Below are 21,835 nucleotides of genomic sequence, written 5' to 3' on the forward strand. Positions count from 1 at the left end.
ATTCAAAGCACCAGTAGTGCTGGTGTTAGTTGAGTACCTAACCATTTATGCCACAAAAAAGGTCTTCAGTATCGTTTGTACTTCAGCTGTCTTTATAGATGATGTTGAAATTAGTGCTTGTTGTTAAGTGCTGTTGAGATGTTTCCAACCCGTAGGGACTTAGTATAGGGTTTATGAGGAGTGACTGGTGGGTTTGAACCACTGACTTTGTGGTTAACAGTCCAGTGCGTATTCTACAGTGCCACACCAGGAGTCCATAAAATAGCGCTAGTGGGTAGTGTTTATATTTGTAACTGTGTACCAAGTTACTTAGTTATTTTTTAAAACATTTGATAACATTAAACCCATTCGAATTTACAGTAATCTTATTTAAGTCAGTAATCATAAGTTTCCTTTCTTTAATGCTGGTAATACTAAGGCACAGATGGAAATGAGTCAGTAGAAATAAAGTCTAGTTTGGCTCTTGTCTGCGCTCATAACCATTATAGTCAAACATTGTAGAGAGCAATACATTCACTCACACCTGTGAGACAGAGGCATAAAAATGTTTTATTATTTTAAAATATATAGTTTTGTTTTTATTGTATTAGAAGATTTTCGGAAATTATTTTGAGTATGTATTTTTTTATTTTATAATTTGATCCATGTTAAAGCATATAGACAAGTGCATTCTTACTGCTCTAAATTTTTCCATTATATAATTGTTTACTTTTAGACATATATCTGCTATTTTTTGCTGTCAGTGTCATAGTGAATATCTTTGTGCTTGTCTCTCTAAGCACATGTTAGAGTTGCTTTAAGGTGCTTTCATGGAAATGAAGTCTCTGGATCGTATAGTCTTATTCTTTCTTGACTTGACTAGAGTTTTTGAGGAGTGGCTGCTGAGTTTTAGCCATAAAAGTATTAAATATTTATAAAGGTTAAATGCTATCTTAGACTGATTAAATACTAAATAGAATATATGTTAAGTTTTACAGATATGTTCATATGATGTAACCTTATTTTTAGTTACTTAAAGTCTTTTTTGTAAGGTAGTGTTGTTAAATGCCTTTGAGTTGGTTACAATCCACAGCAACTCTGTATAGGGTTTCCGAGGAGTGGCTGGTGAGCTTTAACTGCCAACTCGTGGTTCAAACCAACTGTGTAGTCCAGTGCATTAACCCACATCTGGTTTAAATATGATGTGGGTTAATGATTTAAATATGATGATGATTAATGGAGGAGCCTTACCAAGGTCACTATAATTTGGAACCAACTCGAAGGTACTTGACAACAACATGATCTAAATATAATAAATGAAACATCCAAAGACTGTCTGTAAGTTATAAAGTATAATGATAAAATAAACCATTGTAAATACACTCCACTTTAACTCTTGCTTGTGAACTTTTCTTTCCGCTTTTACTTTCCCTGCATAATCTATAGAAGTTACAAGGTTTTAAATTTTGTTCTTATTCCCTTGTCTTTTTTTTAAAAAAATCACTTTTTTTCAGATATCTCTTGCATTTGTTTTTTGTGATGCAGTTTATTTTTATTTGTTTGCTTTTATGAATGGTGCTCTTACTAATCTCCATATACCCATGTATAAAAGCTTCTCTTTAGGGTTCATTTTTAGGAGTAGAATTGCTGGGAATAGGGGATCCAGATATTTAATTTTTCCAGATAATGCTTTATTTTTGCAGAATACTTTAGACCTAATAGTTTTTCTTTGTCTTTCATAAGGTCAGATATTTCCATTTTGGTTTATTGCAATGTCTCTAGAGCCTAAAATTGTACTTGATGTATAGTAAATGCTTGGCAAATATTTGAAGAGTAAATTAAATGCTTTTCATAATTTCCCCCTCCATTTAGTGAGTATGACATGGTTCGTTACTATATTCGTAATTGTGTTTGCCATTTACTGGTGATGTTGTACATCTTTTCAAAGGATTTAATTCTTTTTTTTGAAAAAAATTTGTTGTGAACTGAGTGATAGTTTACATGGGAGAACATCGGCTATACACCATTGTTTCATTGTAATGATTACAATCTCCATGCAACATCATTCAACACTATTTGCTTCTATTCCCTCTGTTTTGTTTTTTTGGGGGAGGGTGGTGGTGGTGTGGATGTACACAAAACACTCAGGAATATATAATCATTTAAACAACCACAGGGCACATTCTGCAAGCCTGCCTCTTGGCTGCCAGCAACTCAGTCCCGCTCTTTCCATGAGTCTAGAACCCTCAGCTGCTCCCTCTCTCCATGTCATTCTCTCTGCCTCCATCTCTGGTGTTGCTGCTTCTTTGGATATGGTCCTGCATTTTGCTTGTGCTCTTCTTTCAAGGGGTTTAATTCTTAAGGTAGCATTATTTTATAACCACATCATTTTCTTTGCTGTGGTAGGTGGATGGAGAGCTAGAAGCTCTGATGGAAAATGGTGAAGGTCTCTCGGATAAAAACCAAGTGCTTAGCTTATCCCGACTAATGGTTAGAATTGAAACTTTGGAGCAAAAACTTACCTGCCTTGAGCTCATACAGGTGAACATCTTAATATTAATTTATTTTTTATTTCTGTATTTAAACCAGAGTGATTAATTGAGGATTAATTCTAGTTAAGAATTAATCTTATTTAAAAAATGAGTATATGAGTCCTACGTAATTTTGAAAGCTTGTACACTTAAAAATGACTGAAGAATTTACCATATAATCCTTTTGGTAGGCTTGGTTTGTTTTTTCTGACTAGTGAAAAAGTTTTGTTTCTGTTTTTGTTATAATTTATGGCTTTTAATAATATGGTAGTTTTCACTCTTTTGATTATTACTATGCTATTTGTATTACATGATTTCTAAGTAAAGAATTTTAATACTAATCTGATTTATTCCAGTTTATTATGTGTGCCACAAGAAGTTGAATAATAATAGGGTGTTTTTTTTTAATATAAGAGAAAAATAAAAAGGCTTTTGAGTAAGCGTCTGAAAGTAAATGATTTAAAAACTGATTTTATGACATTAGCTTGGTACATACAATTGGTACATACAATTTGTTTGTTAGTTTTTCAGAATTGAGTATCAACATAAATGATCTATTAATACATGATTTTCTACTTTAGCAAAATCCAGATTGTTTGAATGCATATTAGTTATCAGCAAAGTTCTGTTAATTTGTACAGTTTTAGTTGGGTTAATTAAAACAGTATTTCTAGGTTTTTGTTAATATCAGTGATCTCTTTTAGCCCTCTGTAACAGTCTGTGATATTTCCCTTTTCTCTAATGCTCTGCATCCTGCCTGCCTGCCTTCCCTCACGGAAGAACACACATTCACAGTCCTGCCTGAAGTCCTTTCTGGAACGTCATGGGCTGTCTTTGCTCTGGATCTGGATGGCAGAGCTAGGTGATGGCCGGGAAAGTAACCAGAAGCTTCAGGAAGAGGTCAGTCCACTAGCAATTTTTATCACTTAAAATTGTAAGACCTCTATAGAGTAGAGTAAGGATATATGGTCATATTAGTGATTATTAAGTTAGCAGTATATTTATCACTGTTATTAAATAATTAAATTCTTTTATGATTCTTGTAATGTTAATACCTTGTTAGTTGTGAATTTGTTCCCTGGTTTTCCCTAAAGTATCTTTTAAGTTGTTGTTTTTAAGTGCTGTTGAGTCAATTCTGACCCATAGTGAACCTGTTAGTGAGCTTGAACCACCGACTTTGCAGTTCAGACAACTTTGCAAGCTGACACATTAGCCCACAGCACCACATCTTTTAAGAGTTGATACTAAAAAAGCTGGGCACTAGAAAATTGAGATTTAAAAATATCATACTTAAGTGAAGGATCAAGTTATTGCAAAATTATAGTTGTTGTTTTTTTTTTAATATAGAAAACCATATAAATCTGGAATTCTAAAAAAATTGATGACGCTCTGAATTCTGTATGACAAAAGTAAGACCATTTTGAGGAGATTAAATGTTTCAGAAGGTCTAAGTAAAAGTTCATTGATAGTATTGTTAATGGGTTTGGTGGTTTATTGCCTTCCCTGAAATTAACGTTCGTTTTAAAATTTAATTTACATAATTTCTAATAAAACCCCAAAGTCATTTAATAAAGCACGTTTGGGAACATATGTGTGAGTTGCCCTATTAAGTAATAGTTCTCGCCTTTGTTCTTCTTTGTAATAAGAAGTTGGAGGTGCCCTGGGGTGTCTGTAGAACTACTTGGTGAGTAATTTAGAAGAAATTATTAGATTTCAGAGGGGTATGTCTGAATGAAGAGAGTGGATCTTTGTTAGACAGTTTTTTATCAAAGATGAAAGAAATAATACCTGGATTTTTATGCATGTGAGAGAGGCATAATTTAAATATATGGTTATATAGTTCCCAAGCCTCTACAGTGTCCCTTGGGAATGTTTTTGGAAAAAGATGCCCAAGGTGAGGTTCATTTTTATTAAATATATATATAGGGAGTCCTGTTGTGGCGCTGTGGGTTAATGCGCCAGACTGCAAAGCCATTTGAACTTCAAGGTTGGTGGTTCAAGCTCACCAGCTGCTCCTTGGAAACTCTATACAGGGTCGCTATGGGTCGGAACTTACTCGATGGCACTTAACAACAACATATATATACACACACATACTGAGAGAGAGAGAAACATTTAAAAATCTAAAGGTGTAGTCACATTTGGGTACTATGGGTGTAATTTGGTTATGTCATATTTAATGTTGTTAAAGTTGTGAGTAGAGAGAGCCCTTTTCTACATTTTGCTCTTGCTAGTCAGTTTTCTTTCCTTTCTAGAGAAAAGTTTTATGATATTTAAATTTTTCTGCTTACAGAGACTAAGTTCTTAGTTTAATAAGATAGTAGCAAAATGTACCACTTCCGCAGAAATGTTCAAGCTTCTCCAAAGATTTCAAATTATGCAAAGTGATCTCATTTTCGTTGTTGTTGTATTTAATTAGATTATAAAGACTCTGGAACACTTGCCCATTCCTACTAAAAATATGTTGGAAGAAAGCAAAGTACTTCCAATTATTCAACGTTGGTCTCAGACCAAGACTGCTGTTCCTCAGTTGAGTGAAGGAGATGGGTATTCTAGTGAAAATACATCCCGTGCTCACACACCACTCAACACACCTGATCCTTCTACAAAGCTGAGCACGGAAGCTGACATAGAAACTCCCAAGAAGCTCATTTTTCGTAGACTTAAAATTATAAGTGAAAATAGCATGGATAGTGCAATTTCTGATGTTACCAGTGAACTAGAAGGCAAGGATGGCAAAGAGGACCTTGACCAGTTAGAACATGTCCCTGGAGAGGAAGAGGAAGATTTGCAATCACAACAGCTACTCACACAGCAGCAGCCTGAGTCTAAAGTTGATGGTGAAGTTGCAGTGGAGAGCAATAAACTACTAACTGTGTCAGAACCTGAGGCTGATACTGAAGTAGAACCAAAAGAGGCCAATGGCACAAAACAAGAAGAACCTAGTACTGAGGAAACACCATCCCAAGATGAAGAGGAGGGTATGTCTGATGTGGAGAGTGAAAGGAGTCAAGAACAGCCAGATAAAATAGTGGATATAAGTGATTTGGCCACCAAGCTCCTAGACAGTTGGAAAGATCTAAAGGTAAGATCACATTTTCTGTTCATTTCAGTTTCAATTAATCAGATTTAGAATTTCACAAACTTAATTTGAACTGCGCATTTTTCTAGTTATGTGTATTTCTGATAAATGGAATACTAGTTGCTCAGTGTCAGCTAACTATAAATGCCTTAGACATCCTTTATACCTTGACAAGAGTCGCATTAGCCAAACTAATATAAAAATGACCCTCTTTTCCTCAGACTATGTTATAGTAGATATTCAAATGCTTTTCACATTAAAAAGAAAACCAAAAATTCTTTGAGTAACAAAATTTTTATTCAGTTTTTTAAAAATTAATATTAATTTAAAGAAAATCAAGGTAGTAACTTCTTATAAAAAATGATTGAAAGTTAATTTCTATTAAAGTACCTCTTAAAGTACTATTGGCACTCAACTTCATTATTATAATTTGACATGGCTGCTTTTAATTCTTTGGTTTTATCTACAAGAAAAATGGAGAGGTCTGGGACACTTATGCCTAATAAATACATAACCTATTGTTTAAAAATGCACTAAGGTATGTAGAGTTTTCTTTGCAACATTTTCAAGCCCAGTCTTGGTTGGACCCAGGAACAAATAACAGGATAAGCCTAGGAGAGGTGTTCTGTTTCTGTTGTAAGTAATCTGAACGTGGAATACAGTTTTTGAGACCCCTGTGTGAATAGGTTACTTTCTAGCTTCTATTTTTCTGCTCTTTCTTTTTTCTACCAGAGGTGAAGCAATCAAATCCAGTTTTCCATGTAGCAATATGAACACATGAACCTCCTCCAATTATGAACACAAAGCTCTTCCTTTTAGCACTGAGATTTGACCCAAATGGTACTGGCTTTCCACTGAACAAAATGAGTAGTTGGTGGTTTGTGCAGTGTGCTGTCTTCTGGCATTCCTAATCTGCTTTGTTGACAGGCTTCTTTAAGTGTGGTGTGATGTCAGCTCTGATTTACCTATTTGAGCTTGCTCTTATGCTGCTCTTCGATGTATTTTTAATTCATCATAACTCAGCCTTATTTATAAAATTTGTCTTATAACTATAAAAGGAAGGATTAATAATAAATCTACTTAAAATAAAAAATATAAAGTTACAGGGATCAGAATTGCAGTTAATTGAAAGACATACTTGAAACAGTCATTTGCAGACCTTGATTTAATCTAGGGCTTGTTTTGAGAGGGTACAGATGACCTGAAGAAGGTCCTCTTGTGTTAGGAGGGTGCTGGGAGAGTCTGAACTATGAGTGTGGCTCAGTAAGAAAGGAAGCAGTGGAGATAAGTGTATAGGTAGACATGGAAAAGACCTTGCAGTCATTGTTTCATAGAGGGAGGATGAGGTTATAGAACTCAATAGTTCAGTTTTGCCTGAGGAAAGTACCTGGTTTAGCATACCTTTTAAGAATTGCTAAAATATAATCACAATGTCTTAAAACGTATTTATTCATAATCCTGATAAAGTATATAATTTTAAAAATATGGTAACTTGCTTCTGTAATTGAAATGGTATGAATTCCTTTCTAAGATATGTTTAACTCAGTTAGATATGACAGCAGTTTAACTTAGATAGATATTAAACACTTACTCTGGACATACACTTAGATATTTATGAATTGATTCTTCTCCCCCTTATCCTTCCCACTCCTATCTGAAAGATCAAAACCATTTCCCAGTGCTTTGTAGCTTGATGATCCTCTTGATTTTTAGGTTTAAAGTTTTATTTTTGTATTTAGAGTACATCCTTCTTAACTGCTGCCGCATTTTGATTCTTAGTGTCAAGGGAGCCATTCAATAAAATCCTTTCATCTTTAAACTTGAGTTTGCGCTGGAATCATTACCCATCTAGAATTGCATTGAGAAATAGCTTTATATGACTGTGAAGTTTGATGTTTCATTCCACATTGATGTCAGTGTTCTTAAAACATCTATCATTCTAGTTACCATTTACAATGACTCTGATCTGAAAACACTGATTATGATTGTACTTTAAAAAAAAAAAAAAATTATAGCTGAAACCAGGAACCCATAAATTGGATATGTTTTAGGGAAATACATTGATGTGAGTACTATATATCATATTATACCGGCATTTAAAGAGTTAACTGCTTCTGTCCAAGTTTCACCTGTACATTCAAGGGACTGGAAAAAAATATCTTATTCAACCAACCTTTATTGTTAAGCATTTGTTGCCAAGCACTAAGCTAGTTGCTTGTCTTTAATTCCAAAATCATACTTTTAAAAAAAGCATTCATCTAAGATTGTGGTTATATTACCTACTTCAAACCTTTCTGATGTGGAGACATTATAATATTAGGCATGTGTTCTACTTGGCCTTTCTATTCACTGGTGTGAAGAACTTAAAAGGCTGCTTTGGATTCATTAATCTTGGTTTTGCTGTGAAGGCATACTATAGGGATCATAAATAAATGATAGAAGGTGGGAGGAAAGGGTAAAACTTCATAAATTACTCTTTGTCCTCCCAGATCTGATGATGATCTCCCTTGTAACTTGAACCATTTCCATCTAGCTTCTCAGGGCAGCAAGGAGCTTGTTAACATCACCAGCTGACCATGTGTCTCCTTTTCTCAACTCCATTTTCAACTTCGTGCTGAAGAAAAACAAGAACCTAGCGTGCATTCTGTGAAGAAACAGGAAGATGGTTGGGAAGCTGGATGATGCATGAAAAATATGATAGGTGAAAAGAGGCCAGAGGTGGTTAACTCACTGGTGCCGACGTTACTTTGGTTTGTCCACTGCCAACAATTTTTTCCTTCCGGGAAAATCCCTACTCCTGGCAAGAAAGGATTAAGTGAGCTACTTTTCCTATACCTACATACATAGGACCACTGCCCTAGTTTTACAAGGCTTACATGTTTTGATTCCTAAAGTAGACATTAACAATAAATTTTACCCAGCATATTCATATGCACATGTAAATTTCCTGGGATACATTTTCAGCAGGAACATGCATATTCAACAGGGATATTTCTGTTTGCAAAAGGCATTAGTGTATATCACCTCTTGTGCTGAATATGTACCTCAGGCTTCACAGGGCAAAATACTGGGTTATATATAAGTGGTGACAAATTTAAACTTGACTGGAAAATCTTCATTTACTTGGATCATAAAGAGGAGTAGGTAAGATTCCCATGAACTTGGCAGCTTTAAATTGAAGTTAAACACCAAAAGGTTGTTACATTAGTCATTCCAGAGCCTCTCTTGTGAGCGCTTAAGAGAATGTGCATCTCTCCTTATCATGAAGTCTGGGTAGTTTCCATTTGATCTAGGTTAGATGATTTGAGAACATTTCTTATGTGTGATAAATTGAGCTCTTCTCAATGACAACTCTTCTCTTATTTCATTATTTCATAATATTTTCTTTAATATGATTTGCTTAGTAGAAAGTTAAGAATCAGTCTCTCTTTGGAAGTTGAAATAAAGCATAAAGATTTAACACAACTGAGAAGTTTTGAGTCACCGCTTGGAATTTCATTCCATCACTAATATATGTGAAATCTCCTGTGCAGCCTTTCAAAATGAAATTTAGTGTTGTGGATTTCTGTGATCACTTAAAAAAAATACATAGCGTTATAGATAATTATTCTCTGTCCATAGGATCAGTGTTACTTGTTGCTTTTTAAAAAAAAAAATCAGAATTGCTCCCAAAGAATGTTGGTTTAAATAAGGCTACACATAAAAGATTTCTTTTCTTTCCCATTTTTAAAAGATAAAAATGGCCTAAAGCTTGTTAGTGTTCTGTTTCATTGTTATTGAATAAATACTTTGATCTAAATGGGTGTGTTGGGGGTGTGTGTGTGGTCCAAATCTGACCACTACCAATTTATATAAGTTGTATTGCAGTACAGTACAGCCCTGTTCATTTCTCTATGGCTGCCTTTGCACTATGACAGCAAAGTCAGTACTTGTGATAGATACCTTATCGTCTGCAAAGCCTAAAATATGTACTGTCTTGTCCTTTACAGAAAAAGTTTGGCAACACCTGATCTAAAAGATAAAGTACAGAATCTGGCTGCTCTAAACATTCTGGTTTTGAATGAAGTTATTTTGACACTTAACTCTGTTGGGTGAGCTCTTGATTCTCTTCCCCTAAAGACACACTGATTATGTTTCTGTTGCCCATGAGGGTAGTTTTATGAAACCGTGCTTCTGTTTAGGAAAAGTTACTTTGAGTGATGTAAAACTCAAAGAAGTGGGAGAGTATATACATTACTAGACTTAATAGACTAAAAGACACTTGTAAGGAATGCAGTTATTTTCCCCAGACTGTGATCAAGTCAGGTTGAATTTAGGATTCTTTTCTAATATAAATGTAGGTTGTATAAGCTAGTTTTATATAATCATAATGAGAATTTATAAAACTTTCTGCTTATTGTTTTTTAAGTTTTTTTTTTTCTGAAGTAATTTCAGACTTGGACATTGTAAGAGCAAAAATTTGAAATGTCCCTCATACTCTCCAGATTAACATTTTACCAAATTTACTTCATCCTGCACTTATTTTTTCTAAACTTTGTAAGAGTAAGTTACAGATAAGATGCCACTTTACCCATACATTTTTTTAGTTTATTATTTCTTAAGGAAGGATGTTCTCGTTATGTAACTGTAATATACTTACACTATCAGTTTTGCTATGGCTGCCAAATGATATATATATATTTTTTTTTTTCAGTTTTTTTCCCTTAAATGTTTTATTGTTTTTTTTTGTCTTAAATGTTTTATTGTGAATTATGTGATAGTTTACATGGGAGAAATTAGTTTTACATTCATTCTATCGTATATCGTCTCATTGCCATGGTTACAATCCCCTCCATGCAATCCTTCCCCGTACTCCCCAGGTCTTCAGCACACAGTAGCTCTTCCTCTCTGGATCTAAAGTCTCCAGCTGCTCCATCACTCCACATCATCATCTCTGGCTCCATTTCAGGCATCTCTGGGTAGAGTCCCGCTCTCTGCTCTTCTCCCTTGATGGTCCTAGGGACCTCCGCTCCTAGACTGAAAAGTTAATCACTCCCCTCCTTGCTATGAAACATCTACCTTTACATTTCCGACCCTCACAATCAGTCCTGATAACTGTTATTCACTATTGTATCACAAGAGACCCATCTGCATTTCATTATATCAGCCCCGCCTAGTCAGATTGAATACTACTCACTGGAGATTTTACCTTCCTCCAGGCCCTCTGGATCTAGGTTCCCTCTTGAATGCTTGTAAGCCAGTCACTTCTTGTCTTTGTAGCTCCCCACCCCCCCATTTTGGGTAGCCAATGTCCAGGTTGCCCATCCCTGTCTACTCTGTGTGGAGGGAGTGGGAGTGATTCTTGCTGTAAGGACTTGTTCCCTCTTTTGAGCTATTGCTTCCATAGGTGTAGGTCAAGTGCATCAAATTGAATGAGCATACTTTTTTTTTTTTTCCTCTTCTTTTTTACTTCTGGTTGAGTTCTGATAATCCAGTCACTGAAGCCAGGATAAGTGGGTATTGTCTGCAAGTGGGGGTGTTCTTATGCATATGCCCTCTCTTCTTATCAGCTAGACGCTTCACTGTCCACTCTAGTCCTCTGTGGCTATATCACTGACTCTGGGCCCAAGAGTTCCCAGGTCTTGCCACACTGCTGGCCAACCAGGTCTTCACCCGGGTTCACAGAAGTCTATTGAACGTTGTAGGGCTTAGCTCACCGCTTCATTGCTGTTTTTCTCTCACTTCCCCTTATCGGTGTCGAGCGTGGTCACCAATCAGAGCGTGTATTCCCATTGAGTCTTAGTCTTGGAAGGGGGTTTGCACTAAGGGGACCCGACCACTTGCCTTGTTGTTTCCTGGGTGCCAAGTGATTTTTAACCCATCTGTTTTCTCACTTTCCTTACACTTCTGTTTGTTTATACGACTATAGTACATGCTACACTGGAGTCCTGAAATGGCACTGTAGGATCAGCACTCGACTACTAACCACAAGGTTGGTGGTTCAAACCCACCAGCCACTGCTTGGGAACCTCATATGGAGTCTCTGTGAGTCAGTACTGACTCAACGGCACTTAACAACAACTGTATACTAGTACATACTTATGGATTCTTATTTTATTCAGTGGGTAATTGATTCAATAGTAAGCCCCATATTTGGCCAGTGCAAGCCACTTCGAAGTGTCTTCTTTGTCCATTTGACATTTCTCCTTTATTTTTTGAGTTTTCTGGCACAACATATTGTCAAAACTCTTCTTAATTCTTTCCCAACCTTGGAATTGACCATATCTCCAAGAAGCCCTCGTTCCTTGTTGTAGGGAATGATACTTGGAAACTATGATCCAGGATATAGGTAAAATCATTGCGCCTTGGGATTATTGCTTCTAGAATCTGTTATTAGACAGAACTAGAAACTTTGTATTTGTACAAGCAGGCACGTACAATATACCAGCCCTTGCTTACTGTTTTTCTGTACTTGGCCTTTCTGCTAATCTGATACCACTTTCTTTTGAATCTTTTTTTTTTTAAGTTTTTTTTTGTGGATTGAGTGAAAGTTTTCAGGGCACATCATCGGTTTCACATTCAAACCTTCATATACCTTGTTTCATTACATTGATTATAATCCCCTCCACATACCATCAGTTAACAGAGTTTCTCTATATCCTCTTTAGCTTTTTTTGGGGGGGGAAACTTTGCCTTTTTGGAATTTACAGTCTCGGCTTTTAGGGAAGGTTTTTACATTTATCTGTGGGTATCCAGGGCTCATGTATGGAATTACTAACCAGCATAACTGAATAATCAGAAAAGGGACGTTTTGCTATGTCTGCTAGGTGGCTAAAGTCTGATCCTCAGAGCCTATGGTTTGGATGGTCAGCAACGCTTGGGCCCACGGGGACTTGAACTCCTGACTGGGTCTGCACGGTCTGCATCAGATTCCCCCTTATTTATTATTTGTTTAAGGGACGCTGCCTGTCTTAGGCGGTCAGTGTGAATTCCTCAGTCTTACCCGTCATCGAAACTCATTGCAGCATGGCAATGGCTCTGTCTTAGGTTGCCGAGGTTCCACGTGATCCTTGCCCGTCTCTGGCCACACATCCACCATAAACAGACACCATCCGAAGAAGGCAGGGAGGAAGGAGGCCAGCTGGGGAACCCACACACAAGATGTTGCCAGACCTCCACCTGCTCTAAGACGACCAAGCAGGATCACTATGCTGAGGTTCAACCAAGTTCACAGGGGATCTTTTGAATCTTTTGAATTTCCTTCTCTGACTCTGATTGTTATTTCTTCTCTAGAAATAAAAGGTGCATTTCTTAGGGCACCTGAGATTTCTCTTTCTTACATATTAAGTAGATTATGTTGTCTCTTGTCAGGCACCCTTGAGTTCTTATTTAGACTTTTGTTCGTAACAGTCTTCTATTTGTCCTTCTTGCTTCGACTCTTTCCTCTGCGTAGTTGCTTTATTATGTTTTTAAAAACACAAGGATTCCTATTACTCAAAGAACAAAACCTTTAGTGCATGTTGTGGGAGGTCCTTCAATCTCTTTATCTTATGGTTTTGCCCTACGAATTTTCTTACATACTCAGTGCATTAGCCACATCAGACTGTTCTTACATATTCACCTCTCCATATCTCTGTTCATACGGTTCTCCCTGCTTAAAATATTCTTTAAATCTCCTTTATTTAAACGCAGTTTATCATATGTGATGCTTTGTCCTTTTCTGTGTTTCTACACAATGAAAGCAATCTTAACAGATTACTGACAGTACTTAGATACTTATTTCCCCTCACTAGGTCATGAAGTCCTCACAGTCAAGGACTATTTTCTCATCCATAGTAGCAGTTAATCTGATTATTGTATCTTTGTAGTAATGGCTATAGTAATAAGTTACCGCCTAGTGAGTGAGTACAGTTTTGTGCTGTATTCAGTAGTCAGATAGCACTGTATTATTTAAAACTTTTAAGTGATTCATAGTTATAATGTTAAAGTTAAATTCAATTTTGTTAACATGGTAAGGCATAGTCTGGTGGTGGTGGTTATGACTATGCTAGTTCGCACTTATTTTGTGCAGCTTCAGCTTAAGCTATTCTGGTCCCCTAGTAGTTCTGTGCTGATAATGTTCATGTATATGTTTGCACACATACATTTACATTCAGACTTGTTTATTCCAAGTAAAGACATACTCTAATGGATGTCTTTTTTTATTTCATTTTTATCCTTTCTCCAAGACAGAATGCTTTACCCTTTCTATATGCTGTCCTACATAGCAAATACTGTTTCATAATTCTGCATCATGTGAAGTCATAGACTGCTTGTCTTGGACATGTGTGTCTCTCCAAGGCATGGTGTGGTGTATAGTTTGTCACTTTATAATCGCTAATGTGTGTTCTTTGTTATATGTCCAGAAAATACTTGAATGAGTATCATGGAATTTTTGAAAGCTTGTAAATTTTAGAGGTTTTTGTTGTTGCTAAGTGCTGTCAAGTTGGTTCCGACTCATAACGACCCTTGTATAGAGTTTCCAAGGAGCAGCTGGTGAGCTTGAACCACCAAGCTTGTAGTTCAAACGGCTTTGCAGTCTGGCGCATTAACCCACAGCGCCACACCAGAAATTGTATAGGTGAATTTATTCTGAAATTTTAGAAACCACTTTAGTGTTTTATTCATGTATGTTCCCCAACTCACGTAATTTTTAACCTGTTATCCATAATTGAAGTAAAGGAAATATTCAGAACTCCTGAGATCATAGACAAGACTTTGTGGGACAAGGGTCCATAAATATGAGTAACTTATCAGAGGTGTCTGAGTAGGTGTGTTAAGGGGCTTCAGAAAGTTCATAGAAAATGAAATTAAATAACAAAGACATTTTTTCCCCTGACCTTTTTGTAGCCCACTCTCCACAAAGTTTGTGGGGAAACGCCATTTCTTTTCATTCCATTTTTCCACAAAGTTTTAAAACTCATTCCATTTTTCCACAAAGTTTTTACCCTCATGTGAGTTGGGGGTAGAATGATCTGTGTGGTCAATAAAACGTTGTCCAGTTAATTTGGTTATCAGAGTTCCTTCTGTTAACTGTAGCTTTTGGTTAACTAACATGTAACTTCAGTAAAGCCACTTAGTGGGCAGGTGGTTTTGTGTTTTATTTAGATAAATTAATAGAAGAAGTAATTACATTTTTAAAGTACAAAGAAAAGTTTTATATATCAAATATGAATACCTAGAAAACAGAAATTGAAGATTGTTTAATCATGATTCCTGGTGGGTTTGAACTGACCACCTTGCAGTTAGCAGTCCAGTGCATATCCTATAGTGCCATACCAGGACTTCCCATTACTTAATCACGATCAACATGAAAGAGTTTTTCATTTTGTGCTGCCAGAAACCTTGCAAGCAGAGGCAGTGTTAGCTGTTACCCTGCATGCTTCAGTGCTTAACCTAGTGCCCGGCATATTTTAGGTGTATGTTGAGTAAAACTAAACATTGGTAAGACAACTTGTTTGAACTGTCATGAGGTGGGTAAGGAGGAGAAACAGAAAAGGGAGAGGAGTGTTAACTTGAAAGGCTTTGACTGAAGAGTAGCATTTAGGAGTTTCCTTGGAATTTGCCTTATTCAGTAAGCCTTTGCCTGACAGCTCACAGGCCCTCCCTCTCATCCCCCCCTCCCCCCCACATGGTGACCATCACCAAGATTATAGTCACAAAGCATAAGAGTCTTGTTACCTACCATGCTTATGACATCTGGGTCTTTCCCCTTTTTATCTTAGTTTACAAAATAGGCCATTCCTTGTACATTTTAAATCATCCGTTTGAGATCAAAGGGCAGCATTTGCCCAAGGACCAAGTTCAGAAGGGTTAATAAAGAAGGAGGAATGGAAACAGGAACCCCAGGGAGAAAGTGGGATAAGAGATATTTTATTACGATCCAAGAGTAAATAGATAAAGTCTTACAAAACAGACTAAATGCTTTAGAGAAAGGAAGATCGCTGACGAGAAATAAGATTCAATATATCCAGTTTACACTCCCAGCTAAGGTTGTTCATGATATAAGTAGATTTGCGTTATTTTTCAGTAATCCAGAACTTGATTGGAACTTAATTCAACAGCATTTTAGGAGGTTGTGGAATAATATCCACTTGTCTGTGGATATTCATCAGCTACATGCTCAAATTTCTGATACAAGTAATTCTCAAGTTGAGCACTGAGTGGCTAATAATTTGCTACCCCTGCTAGAGATTAAGATCCCCTAAGAACTTGATTGAACCTCAGCATAGTGACCCTGCTTGGTCACCTTAGAGCAGGTGGTGGTCTGGCAACGTCTTGCATATGGGGTCCCCAGCCGGTCTCCTCCCTCCCTGCCTTCTTTGGATGGCAGCTGTTTATGCTGGACGTGTGGCCAGAGACGGGTAAGGATCACGTGGAGCCTTGGCAACCTAAGACAGAGCCACTGCCATGCTGCAATGAGTTTCGATGACAGGTAAGACGGAGGAATTCGCACTGACCACCTAAGACAGGCAGCATCCCCTAAACAAATAATAAATAAGGGGGAAACGGATATAGACCGTGCAGACCCGGCCAGGAGTTCAAGGCCCTGTGGGCCCAAGAGTTGCAGACCATCCAAACCATAGGCTCTAAGGATCACACTTTAGCCACCTAGCAGACATAGCAAACTGTCCCACATCTGATTATTCAGTTATGCTTGCTAGTAATCGCATACATGAGCCCTGGATATCCACAGATAAATGTAAAAACCTTCCCTAAAAGCCGAGACTGTAAATTCCAAAAAGGTTGCTTACCCCCACCCCCACCCAAAAAAAGCTAGAGAGAATAGAGAGAAACACATGTATGGAGGAGATTGTAATCAATGTAATGAAACAAGTCATATGAATGGTTGAATGTGAAACTGATGATGTGCCCTGTAAACTTTCACTCAGTCCACAGTAAAAACCTTAATAAAAAAAAAAGAAAGTTTTATTGGGATTGTAGTCTGTGAAATATGAAACAAAGTGTTATAAATTGTTGAATGGAAAATTGATGTGCACTGTAAATCTTCATCCAATTCACAATTAAAAGGAAGGGGGAAAAAATAGGCCATTCCTTCAGATGGCACAAAACTTGAAATGCATACAGGAAAATGTTTTCCTCCCACCTGTGGTATGGTTCCCTAGAGGCAGTCAATCAATATAACTAAACAATTTTTTTAATATTTTATGATGTTTTTGGTGAAAGTTTACATAGTGAGTTAGGTTTCCATCTGACAATTTCTGTCCGGATTGTTCAGTGACATTAGTTACATCTTTCACAGTATACTAACATTCTCTTTGGTTGTTTTCAGTGCTCACATAGTTGGTTACTGAAGTACTGTACTAATAAGCAGCATTTTTTTTCTTCTTTAGTTTTTATTGTGAATTGAGTGATGGTTTGTATGGGAGAATATCAGCTCTACATTTATCCTATTGTACTTCATTTCATTGCAATGATTAGAGTCCCCTCCATGCATCATCATTCAATAGCATTTGCTTCCATTCCCTCTGCTTTTTTTGTTTGTTTGTTTTCTTTTTAAGCATTCTTTATTTTGTGTGTCAGCCTGTTACTTCACTAAAAGGTAATCTTGGAATCGTTTTGGTTTAAGGTTTACGAAGTATCTCAGGGTGGTGATCTCAAGGAGTCTCAACTGACCAGTAACTTTGGATTTTTATAGATTTTGAGTTTTGTTCCATGGTTTTAATCTCATTCTATCAGGGTCCATCTATTGTGGCTCTCATCAGAATGGTTACTAATGGTAGCCATGCACTGTCTAGTTCTGGTCTCGGGGTAAATGAGACCCTGGCTTGTGTAGGCTGTAAACACTGTAGACTAATTTCTTCTCTGAGACTTTGGTTTCCTTGTTTTTCTTTTGTTTCTGACAAGTTGTATGTTGGATGGCTGCTCACAAGCTTTAAAGACCCCAAACACTACTCACTTCAGTAGGATGCAGAACATGAACTTTGTGGACAGTATTTTTTCAATCGAACGAGTTGTGCCATGAAATTAAGTCCTAAAGATGACCAGTCTCACAATTTGTTTGGTTACGTTTAAGATGTATCTGTAACTGTGTCCTGTGAATATATATATATGCATGCACAAACATATTTGTACTTACGGATACTTCCTTGAACACACAGAAACGTGTACTTCCTTGTATCTACCTGTACATGTATTTGCCTTTTCACCTATATAAATGTGGGGACTTCAAAAAAGTTTATAGTAAAATAAAATGAAAAGATAAAGGAAATTTTCAATCAGTCACTTGAGATCAAAATGGCAGCATTTGCCCAAGGACAAAGTTCAGAAGGGTCAATAAAGAAGGAGGAATGGAAACAGGAACTCCAGGGAGAAAGTGGGATAAGAACTTTTTGAAGCTTCATCATATGTAACCATATACGCATTATTTGATTATTGTTGGTGTTATTACCAAATTATATGTCAGTCTTTTTTTTTAACCTTTAAATTTCATCTGTTTTGTTGAGTTTATGCACAGCAAAACATGCACCAATTCAACAGTTTTCTATATGTACAATTTAGTGACATTACATTCGAGTTGTACAACCATTCTTACCCTCCTTTTCTGAATTTTCCCACTCATTAATACAAGCTCTTTGACCTCAAATGTTCCTGTTTAATCTTTTGAGTTGCTCTTGTCACGTCAATCCCACATACATAGTTCTTAAAAAAGCATAATGCTTGGAAGAGTATGAGTGGAGTATGAAATCCTATTTAGAGTAGTGATGACAACAGAGATGGTGGCAGAGGCAATGGCATGGAGACAGAAAATGGCTGCAGGCACTAGGCCCATGAACTGAGTAAGACTGTATGCCTACAGTCAGGCACCTTGCTTGCAGAATATGCCTTTAGAACATTTAAATGAATAATTGTTTTGTTTTGTATGTGTACATCAAATATTTTTGCCTTGTTAATTTGTGAAATATAAGATGTAAAAGGGAAGCCATAGGGAGGAAGTAACAACTGTTGTTTCAGGGAGGGACTTACAATGAAACAAAGCATATAATTCGTTGAGTATAAAGCTGAAGATCTTGTCTGTTAACCTTCACTGAATTCACTTTAAAAAAAAAAAAAAGAGCATAATGCTTAATTTAAGGCAGAAATTTTTTACAGGGTAAGCTCAATTACTGTTTGGATTTAAGAAGATTCCAGGGGATGTTTTTCATTTAAGTTCTAAAGATTACCTCAGGGACAATAGTTTCAAGGATTCATCCACCCTTCGTAGTTCCAGAAAGTCTAGAGTCCCTGAAAATTAAAAAAAAAAAAAAAAAAAAATTCTGCATGTTTCCCCATTTTGGATCAGGAGTCTTCTCTGGGATTAATCTTTGATCAAAATGTCCAGCAGTGTTAGCTGGACACAATCCAGTTCTTCTGGTTTCATGACAAACGAGACCATTGTTCATGGGGGCAGTTAGCCACATGTTCCTGGTTGGAAATGAAAGTGCTGACCCATTGTGGGGAATGCACCCAATATCATGAAGCACTTTTTGTGGTATCAAATGGGAAATTAATTTGCTTGATAAACTTTTACTTGAAGCACAATAAGAAATTTAAATAACTAAAATATACTGTGGTCCTGTGGAATAATGCACTGGACCACATGGTCAGCGGTTCAAACTCACTGGCCGTTCCTCAGAAACTTCTATACAGGCTCACTATAAGTCGGAAACAACTTAAAGACATTTAACAACAACATGTAGTAGCTACAGTGAGCAAAACAGCCTTGTGCTGGTATAACAATAGACACACAAACCAATGAAATAGAATTAAGTGTCCAGAAATTAACCCATATTTGTACGACAAACTGATTCCTGACAAGGTGTTACGTCCATTTAGTGGGAAAAGAGTCTTTTTTTAAATAAATGGTGCTGCATACCATGGAATAGTTGACCATTCAAGATTGAGAGGGCACCATAAGGGTGAAATGGAAAAGAATTACAAAGGAAGAAGTGGTGGCATAAATGATGTTACAGTCCGGGATGGTGGAGGAAGATAATTGAATTTTCCCACAAACTTTTTGAAGTTGCCTGATAATTTTGGCTATTAGATTCTTGTCTGATTATTGGTTTCCAGAAATATTCTGTAGCATGTTCTTTCATTTTTGGTAGTCTTTTGATGAACAAACATTTCAACTTTTTCTGAGGTTCCATTTATTTTGTAGTATTATATAATCTGTAGCTGAAAGCTAGGCCTGACATCAATGTCCTGCTTGTTCTAAGAATTTTTGGTATTAGCATGTATTAATTGTTTTTTTTATTTGTGTTTGTATTTGGCATAAGGCAAGGATCCTGTTTCATTTTTCTGCATTTGGAAATCTCATTTTCCCATCACTATTTTTTTTTTTTTTTTAATTTCAGTGAGTTTTTTTTAAATGTCTTATTGTGAATTATGTGATAGCTTACATGGGAGAACATTAGCTTTACATTCATCCTATTGTATATCATTTCATTGCCATGGTTACAGTCCCCTCCATGCATCATCAACCAACCAAAAGGTATACCCTGCAAGCCTGCCCTCCAGTCATCAGCATATAGCCCCTCTCCCTCTCTGGGTCTAAAGTCCCCAGCCACTCCATCTCTCCATGTTATCGTCTCTGCCTCCATCTCTGTCATCACTGCTTCTCTGGGTCGAGTCCCACTCTCTGCTCTTCTCCCTTGATGATCCCAGGGACCTCCGCTCCCAGACTGCAAAGTCAGTCACTCCCCTCCTTTTGCTATAAAACGCCTACATTTCCATTTCCAACCCTCACATTCAGTCCTGATGACAATTATTCACTATTGTATCACAAGAGATCTTCATCTCCTTTCATCAACCCCACCCAGACAGATTGGATACTGCTCAGTGGGGATTCTACCTTCCTCTGCGCCCTCTGGATCTAGGCTCCCTCTTGAAAGCTTGTAAGACAGCCCCATCTTGCCTCTGTAGCTGCCACCCCCCCACCCTCCATTTTGGGTCGCCAATGTCCAAGCTGCCCATCCCTGTCTACTCTGTATATGGAGGGGGTGGGAATGATCCTCACTGCAAAGATTTGTTCCCTCTTTTGAGCTACTGCATCCATAGGTATAGGTCAAGTTCATCAAATTGTATCAGATTACTGTTTTTCCTCTTCTTTCTTCTTCTAGTTGAGCTGTGATCATTCAGTCATTGATGCTAGGTCAAGTGGGTATTATTTGCAAGTATGGGTGTTCTTATGCATATGTCCTCTCTTCTTATCAACTGGATGCTTCACTCTCTACTCTAGTCCTCTGTGGCTATGTCACTGACTCTGGGCCCAAGAATCCCCAGGTCGTGCCACACTGCTGGCCAACCAGGTCTCCAGCCGCGTTCACAGGAGTGTATTGAACATTGTAGGGGTTAGCTCGCAGCTTCATTGCTGTTTTTCCCTCACTTCCCCTTACCAGTGATTAGTGTGGTCACCAATCAGAGTGTGTATTCTCATTGAGTCTTAGTCTTGGAAGGGGGTTTACCCTGAGGGGACTTGACCACTTGCCTTGATGTCTCCTGGGTGAGCAACTTGCATGTTCTTTTAGTAATCAGTTGGGCTGCCTTTATTGTTTTTATATTTTTCCTGTCAGTCTTTTTTCAAGAAGTATCTTCTGTTCTTTTAGCTGCTCCAGGCTGGTCTGCTTGTCCTTTCAAGTGGAAATTTCCCACCTCAGAAGATTCTGGATGGGGTTCAGGATTCCACCTATGGTCTTACCTAATGCAGAGGCTCCACAGGAAGCCTCCTTCACTGGGCACTCCAGTGAATTTTTATTACTCTTAACAGGGCTAGTATTATTGTTTTTTTGTGTTTTTTTCAAAGTTGGCTGTGGAAATAAGAATTGTGAGGAAAGTTTAGTGGTATTTGGCTGAGAACTGAAAATTGTCCTGAAAACTATAGGAAACAAATTAGGAGATAAAGGATTAATTTCTTATTGTGCTTCGGGTGAAGGTTTATAGAACAAATTAGTTTCCCATTAGGTAGTATATAAAATAGTTTCATAATATTGGGTGCAGTCCTACAATGTGACAGCATTCTCATTTCCTACCTGGGTTCCCCATTTCCTGTCTTCCATATTTTCTATGCTTCTTGCCTTCTCATCTTTGCTTTTGGGCAAATATTGTCCTTTTGAACTCATATACAAGAATTGTCTTTCACAAAGGTTTACAAAACAGACTAAATGCTTTAGAGAAAGGAAGATCGCTTAAGGGAAATAAGACCCAATATATCCAGATTACACTC

The 21,835-nt window shown here is 37.2% G+C and overlaps 1 protein-coding gene across 1 annotated transcript in view; it reads left to right on the top strand.

Annotated features, from left to right (window-relative positions):
- Nucleotides 1-21,835, top strand: part of SETD2 (SET domain containing 2) — a 185,547-nt gene that overhangs the window by 101,570 nt on the left and 62,142 nt on the right. Inside the window, exons 10-12 of the mRNA XM_006868803.1 lie at nt 2,386-2,520; nt 3,291-3,410; nt 4,930-5,595. Of these exons, the coding sequence (XP_006868865.1) occupies nt 2,386-2,520; nt 3,291-3,410; nt 4,930-5,595 (921 nt within the window). The remainder of the gene's footprint in view (nt 1-2,385; nt 2,521-3,290; nt 3,411-4,929; nt 5,596-21,835) is intronic.

This window comes from Chrysochloris asiatica, unplaced genomic scaffold (assembly GCF_000296735.1).
Source record: "Chrysochloris asiatica unplaced genomic scaffold, ChrAsi1.0 scaffold00124, whole genome shotgun sequence".
Lineage (NCBI taxonomy): Eukaryota > Metazoa > Chordata > Mammalia > Afrosoricida > Chrysochloridae > Chrysochloris > Chrysochloris asiatica.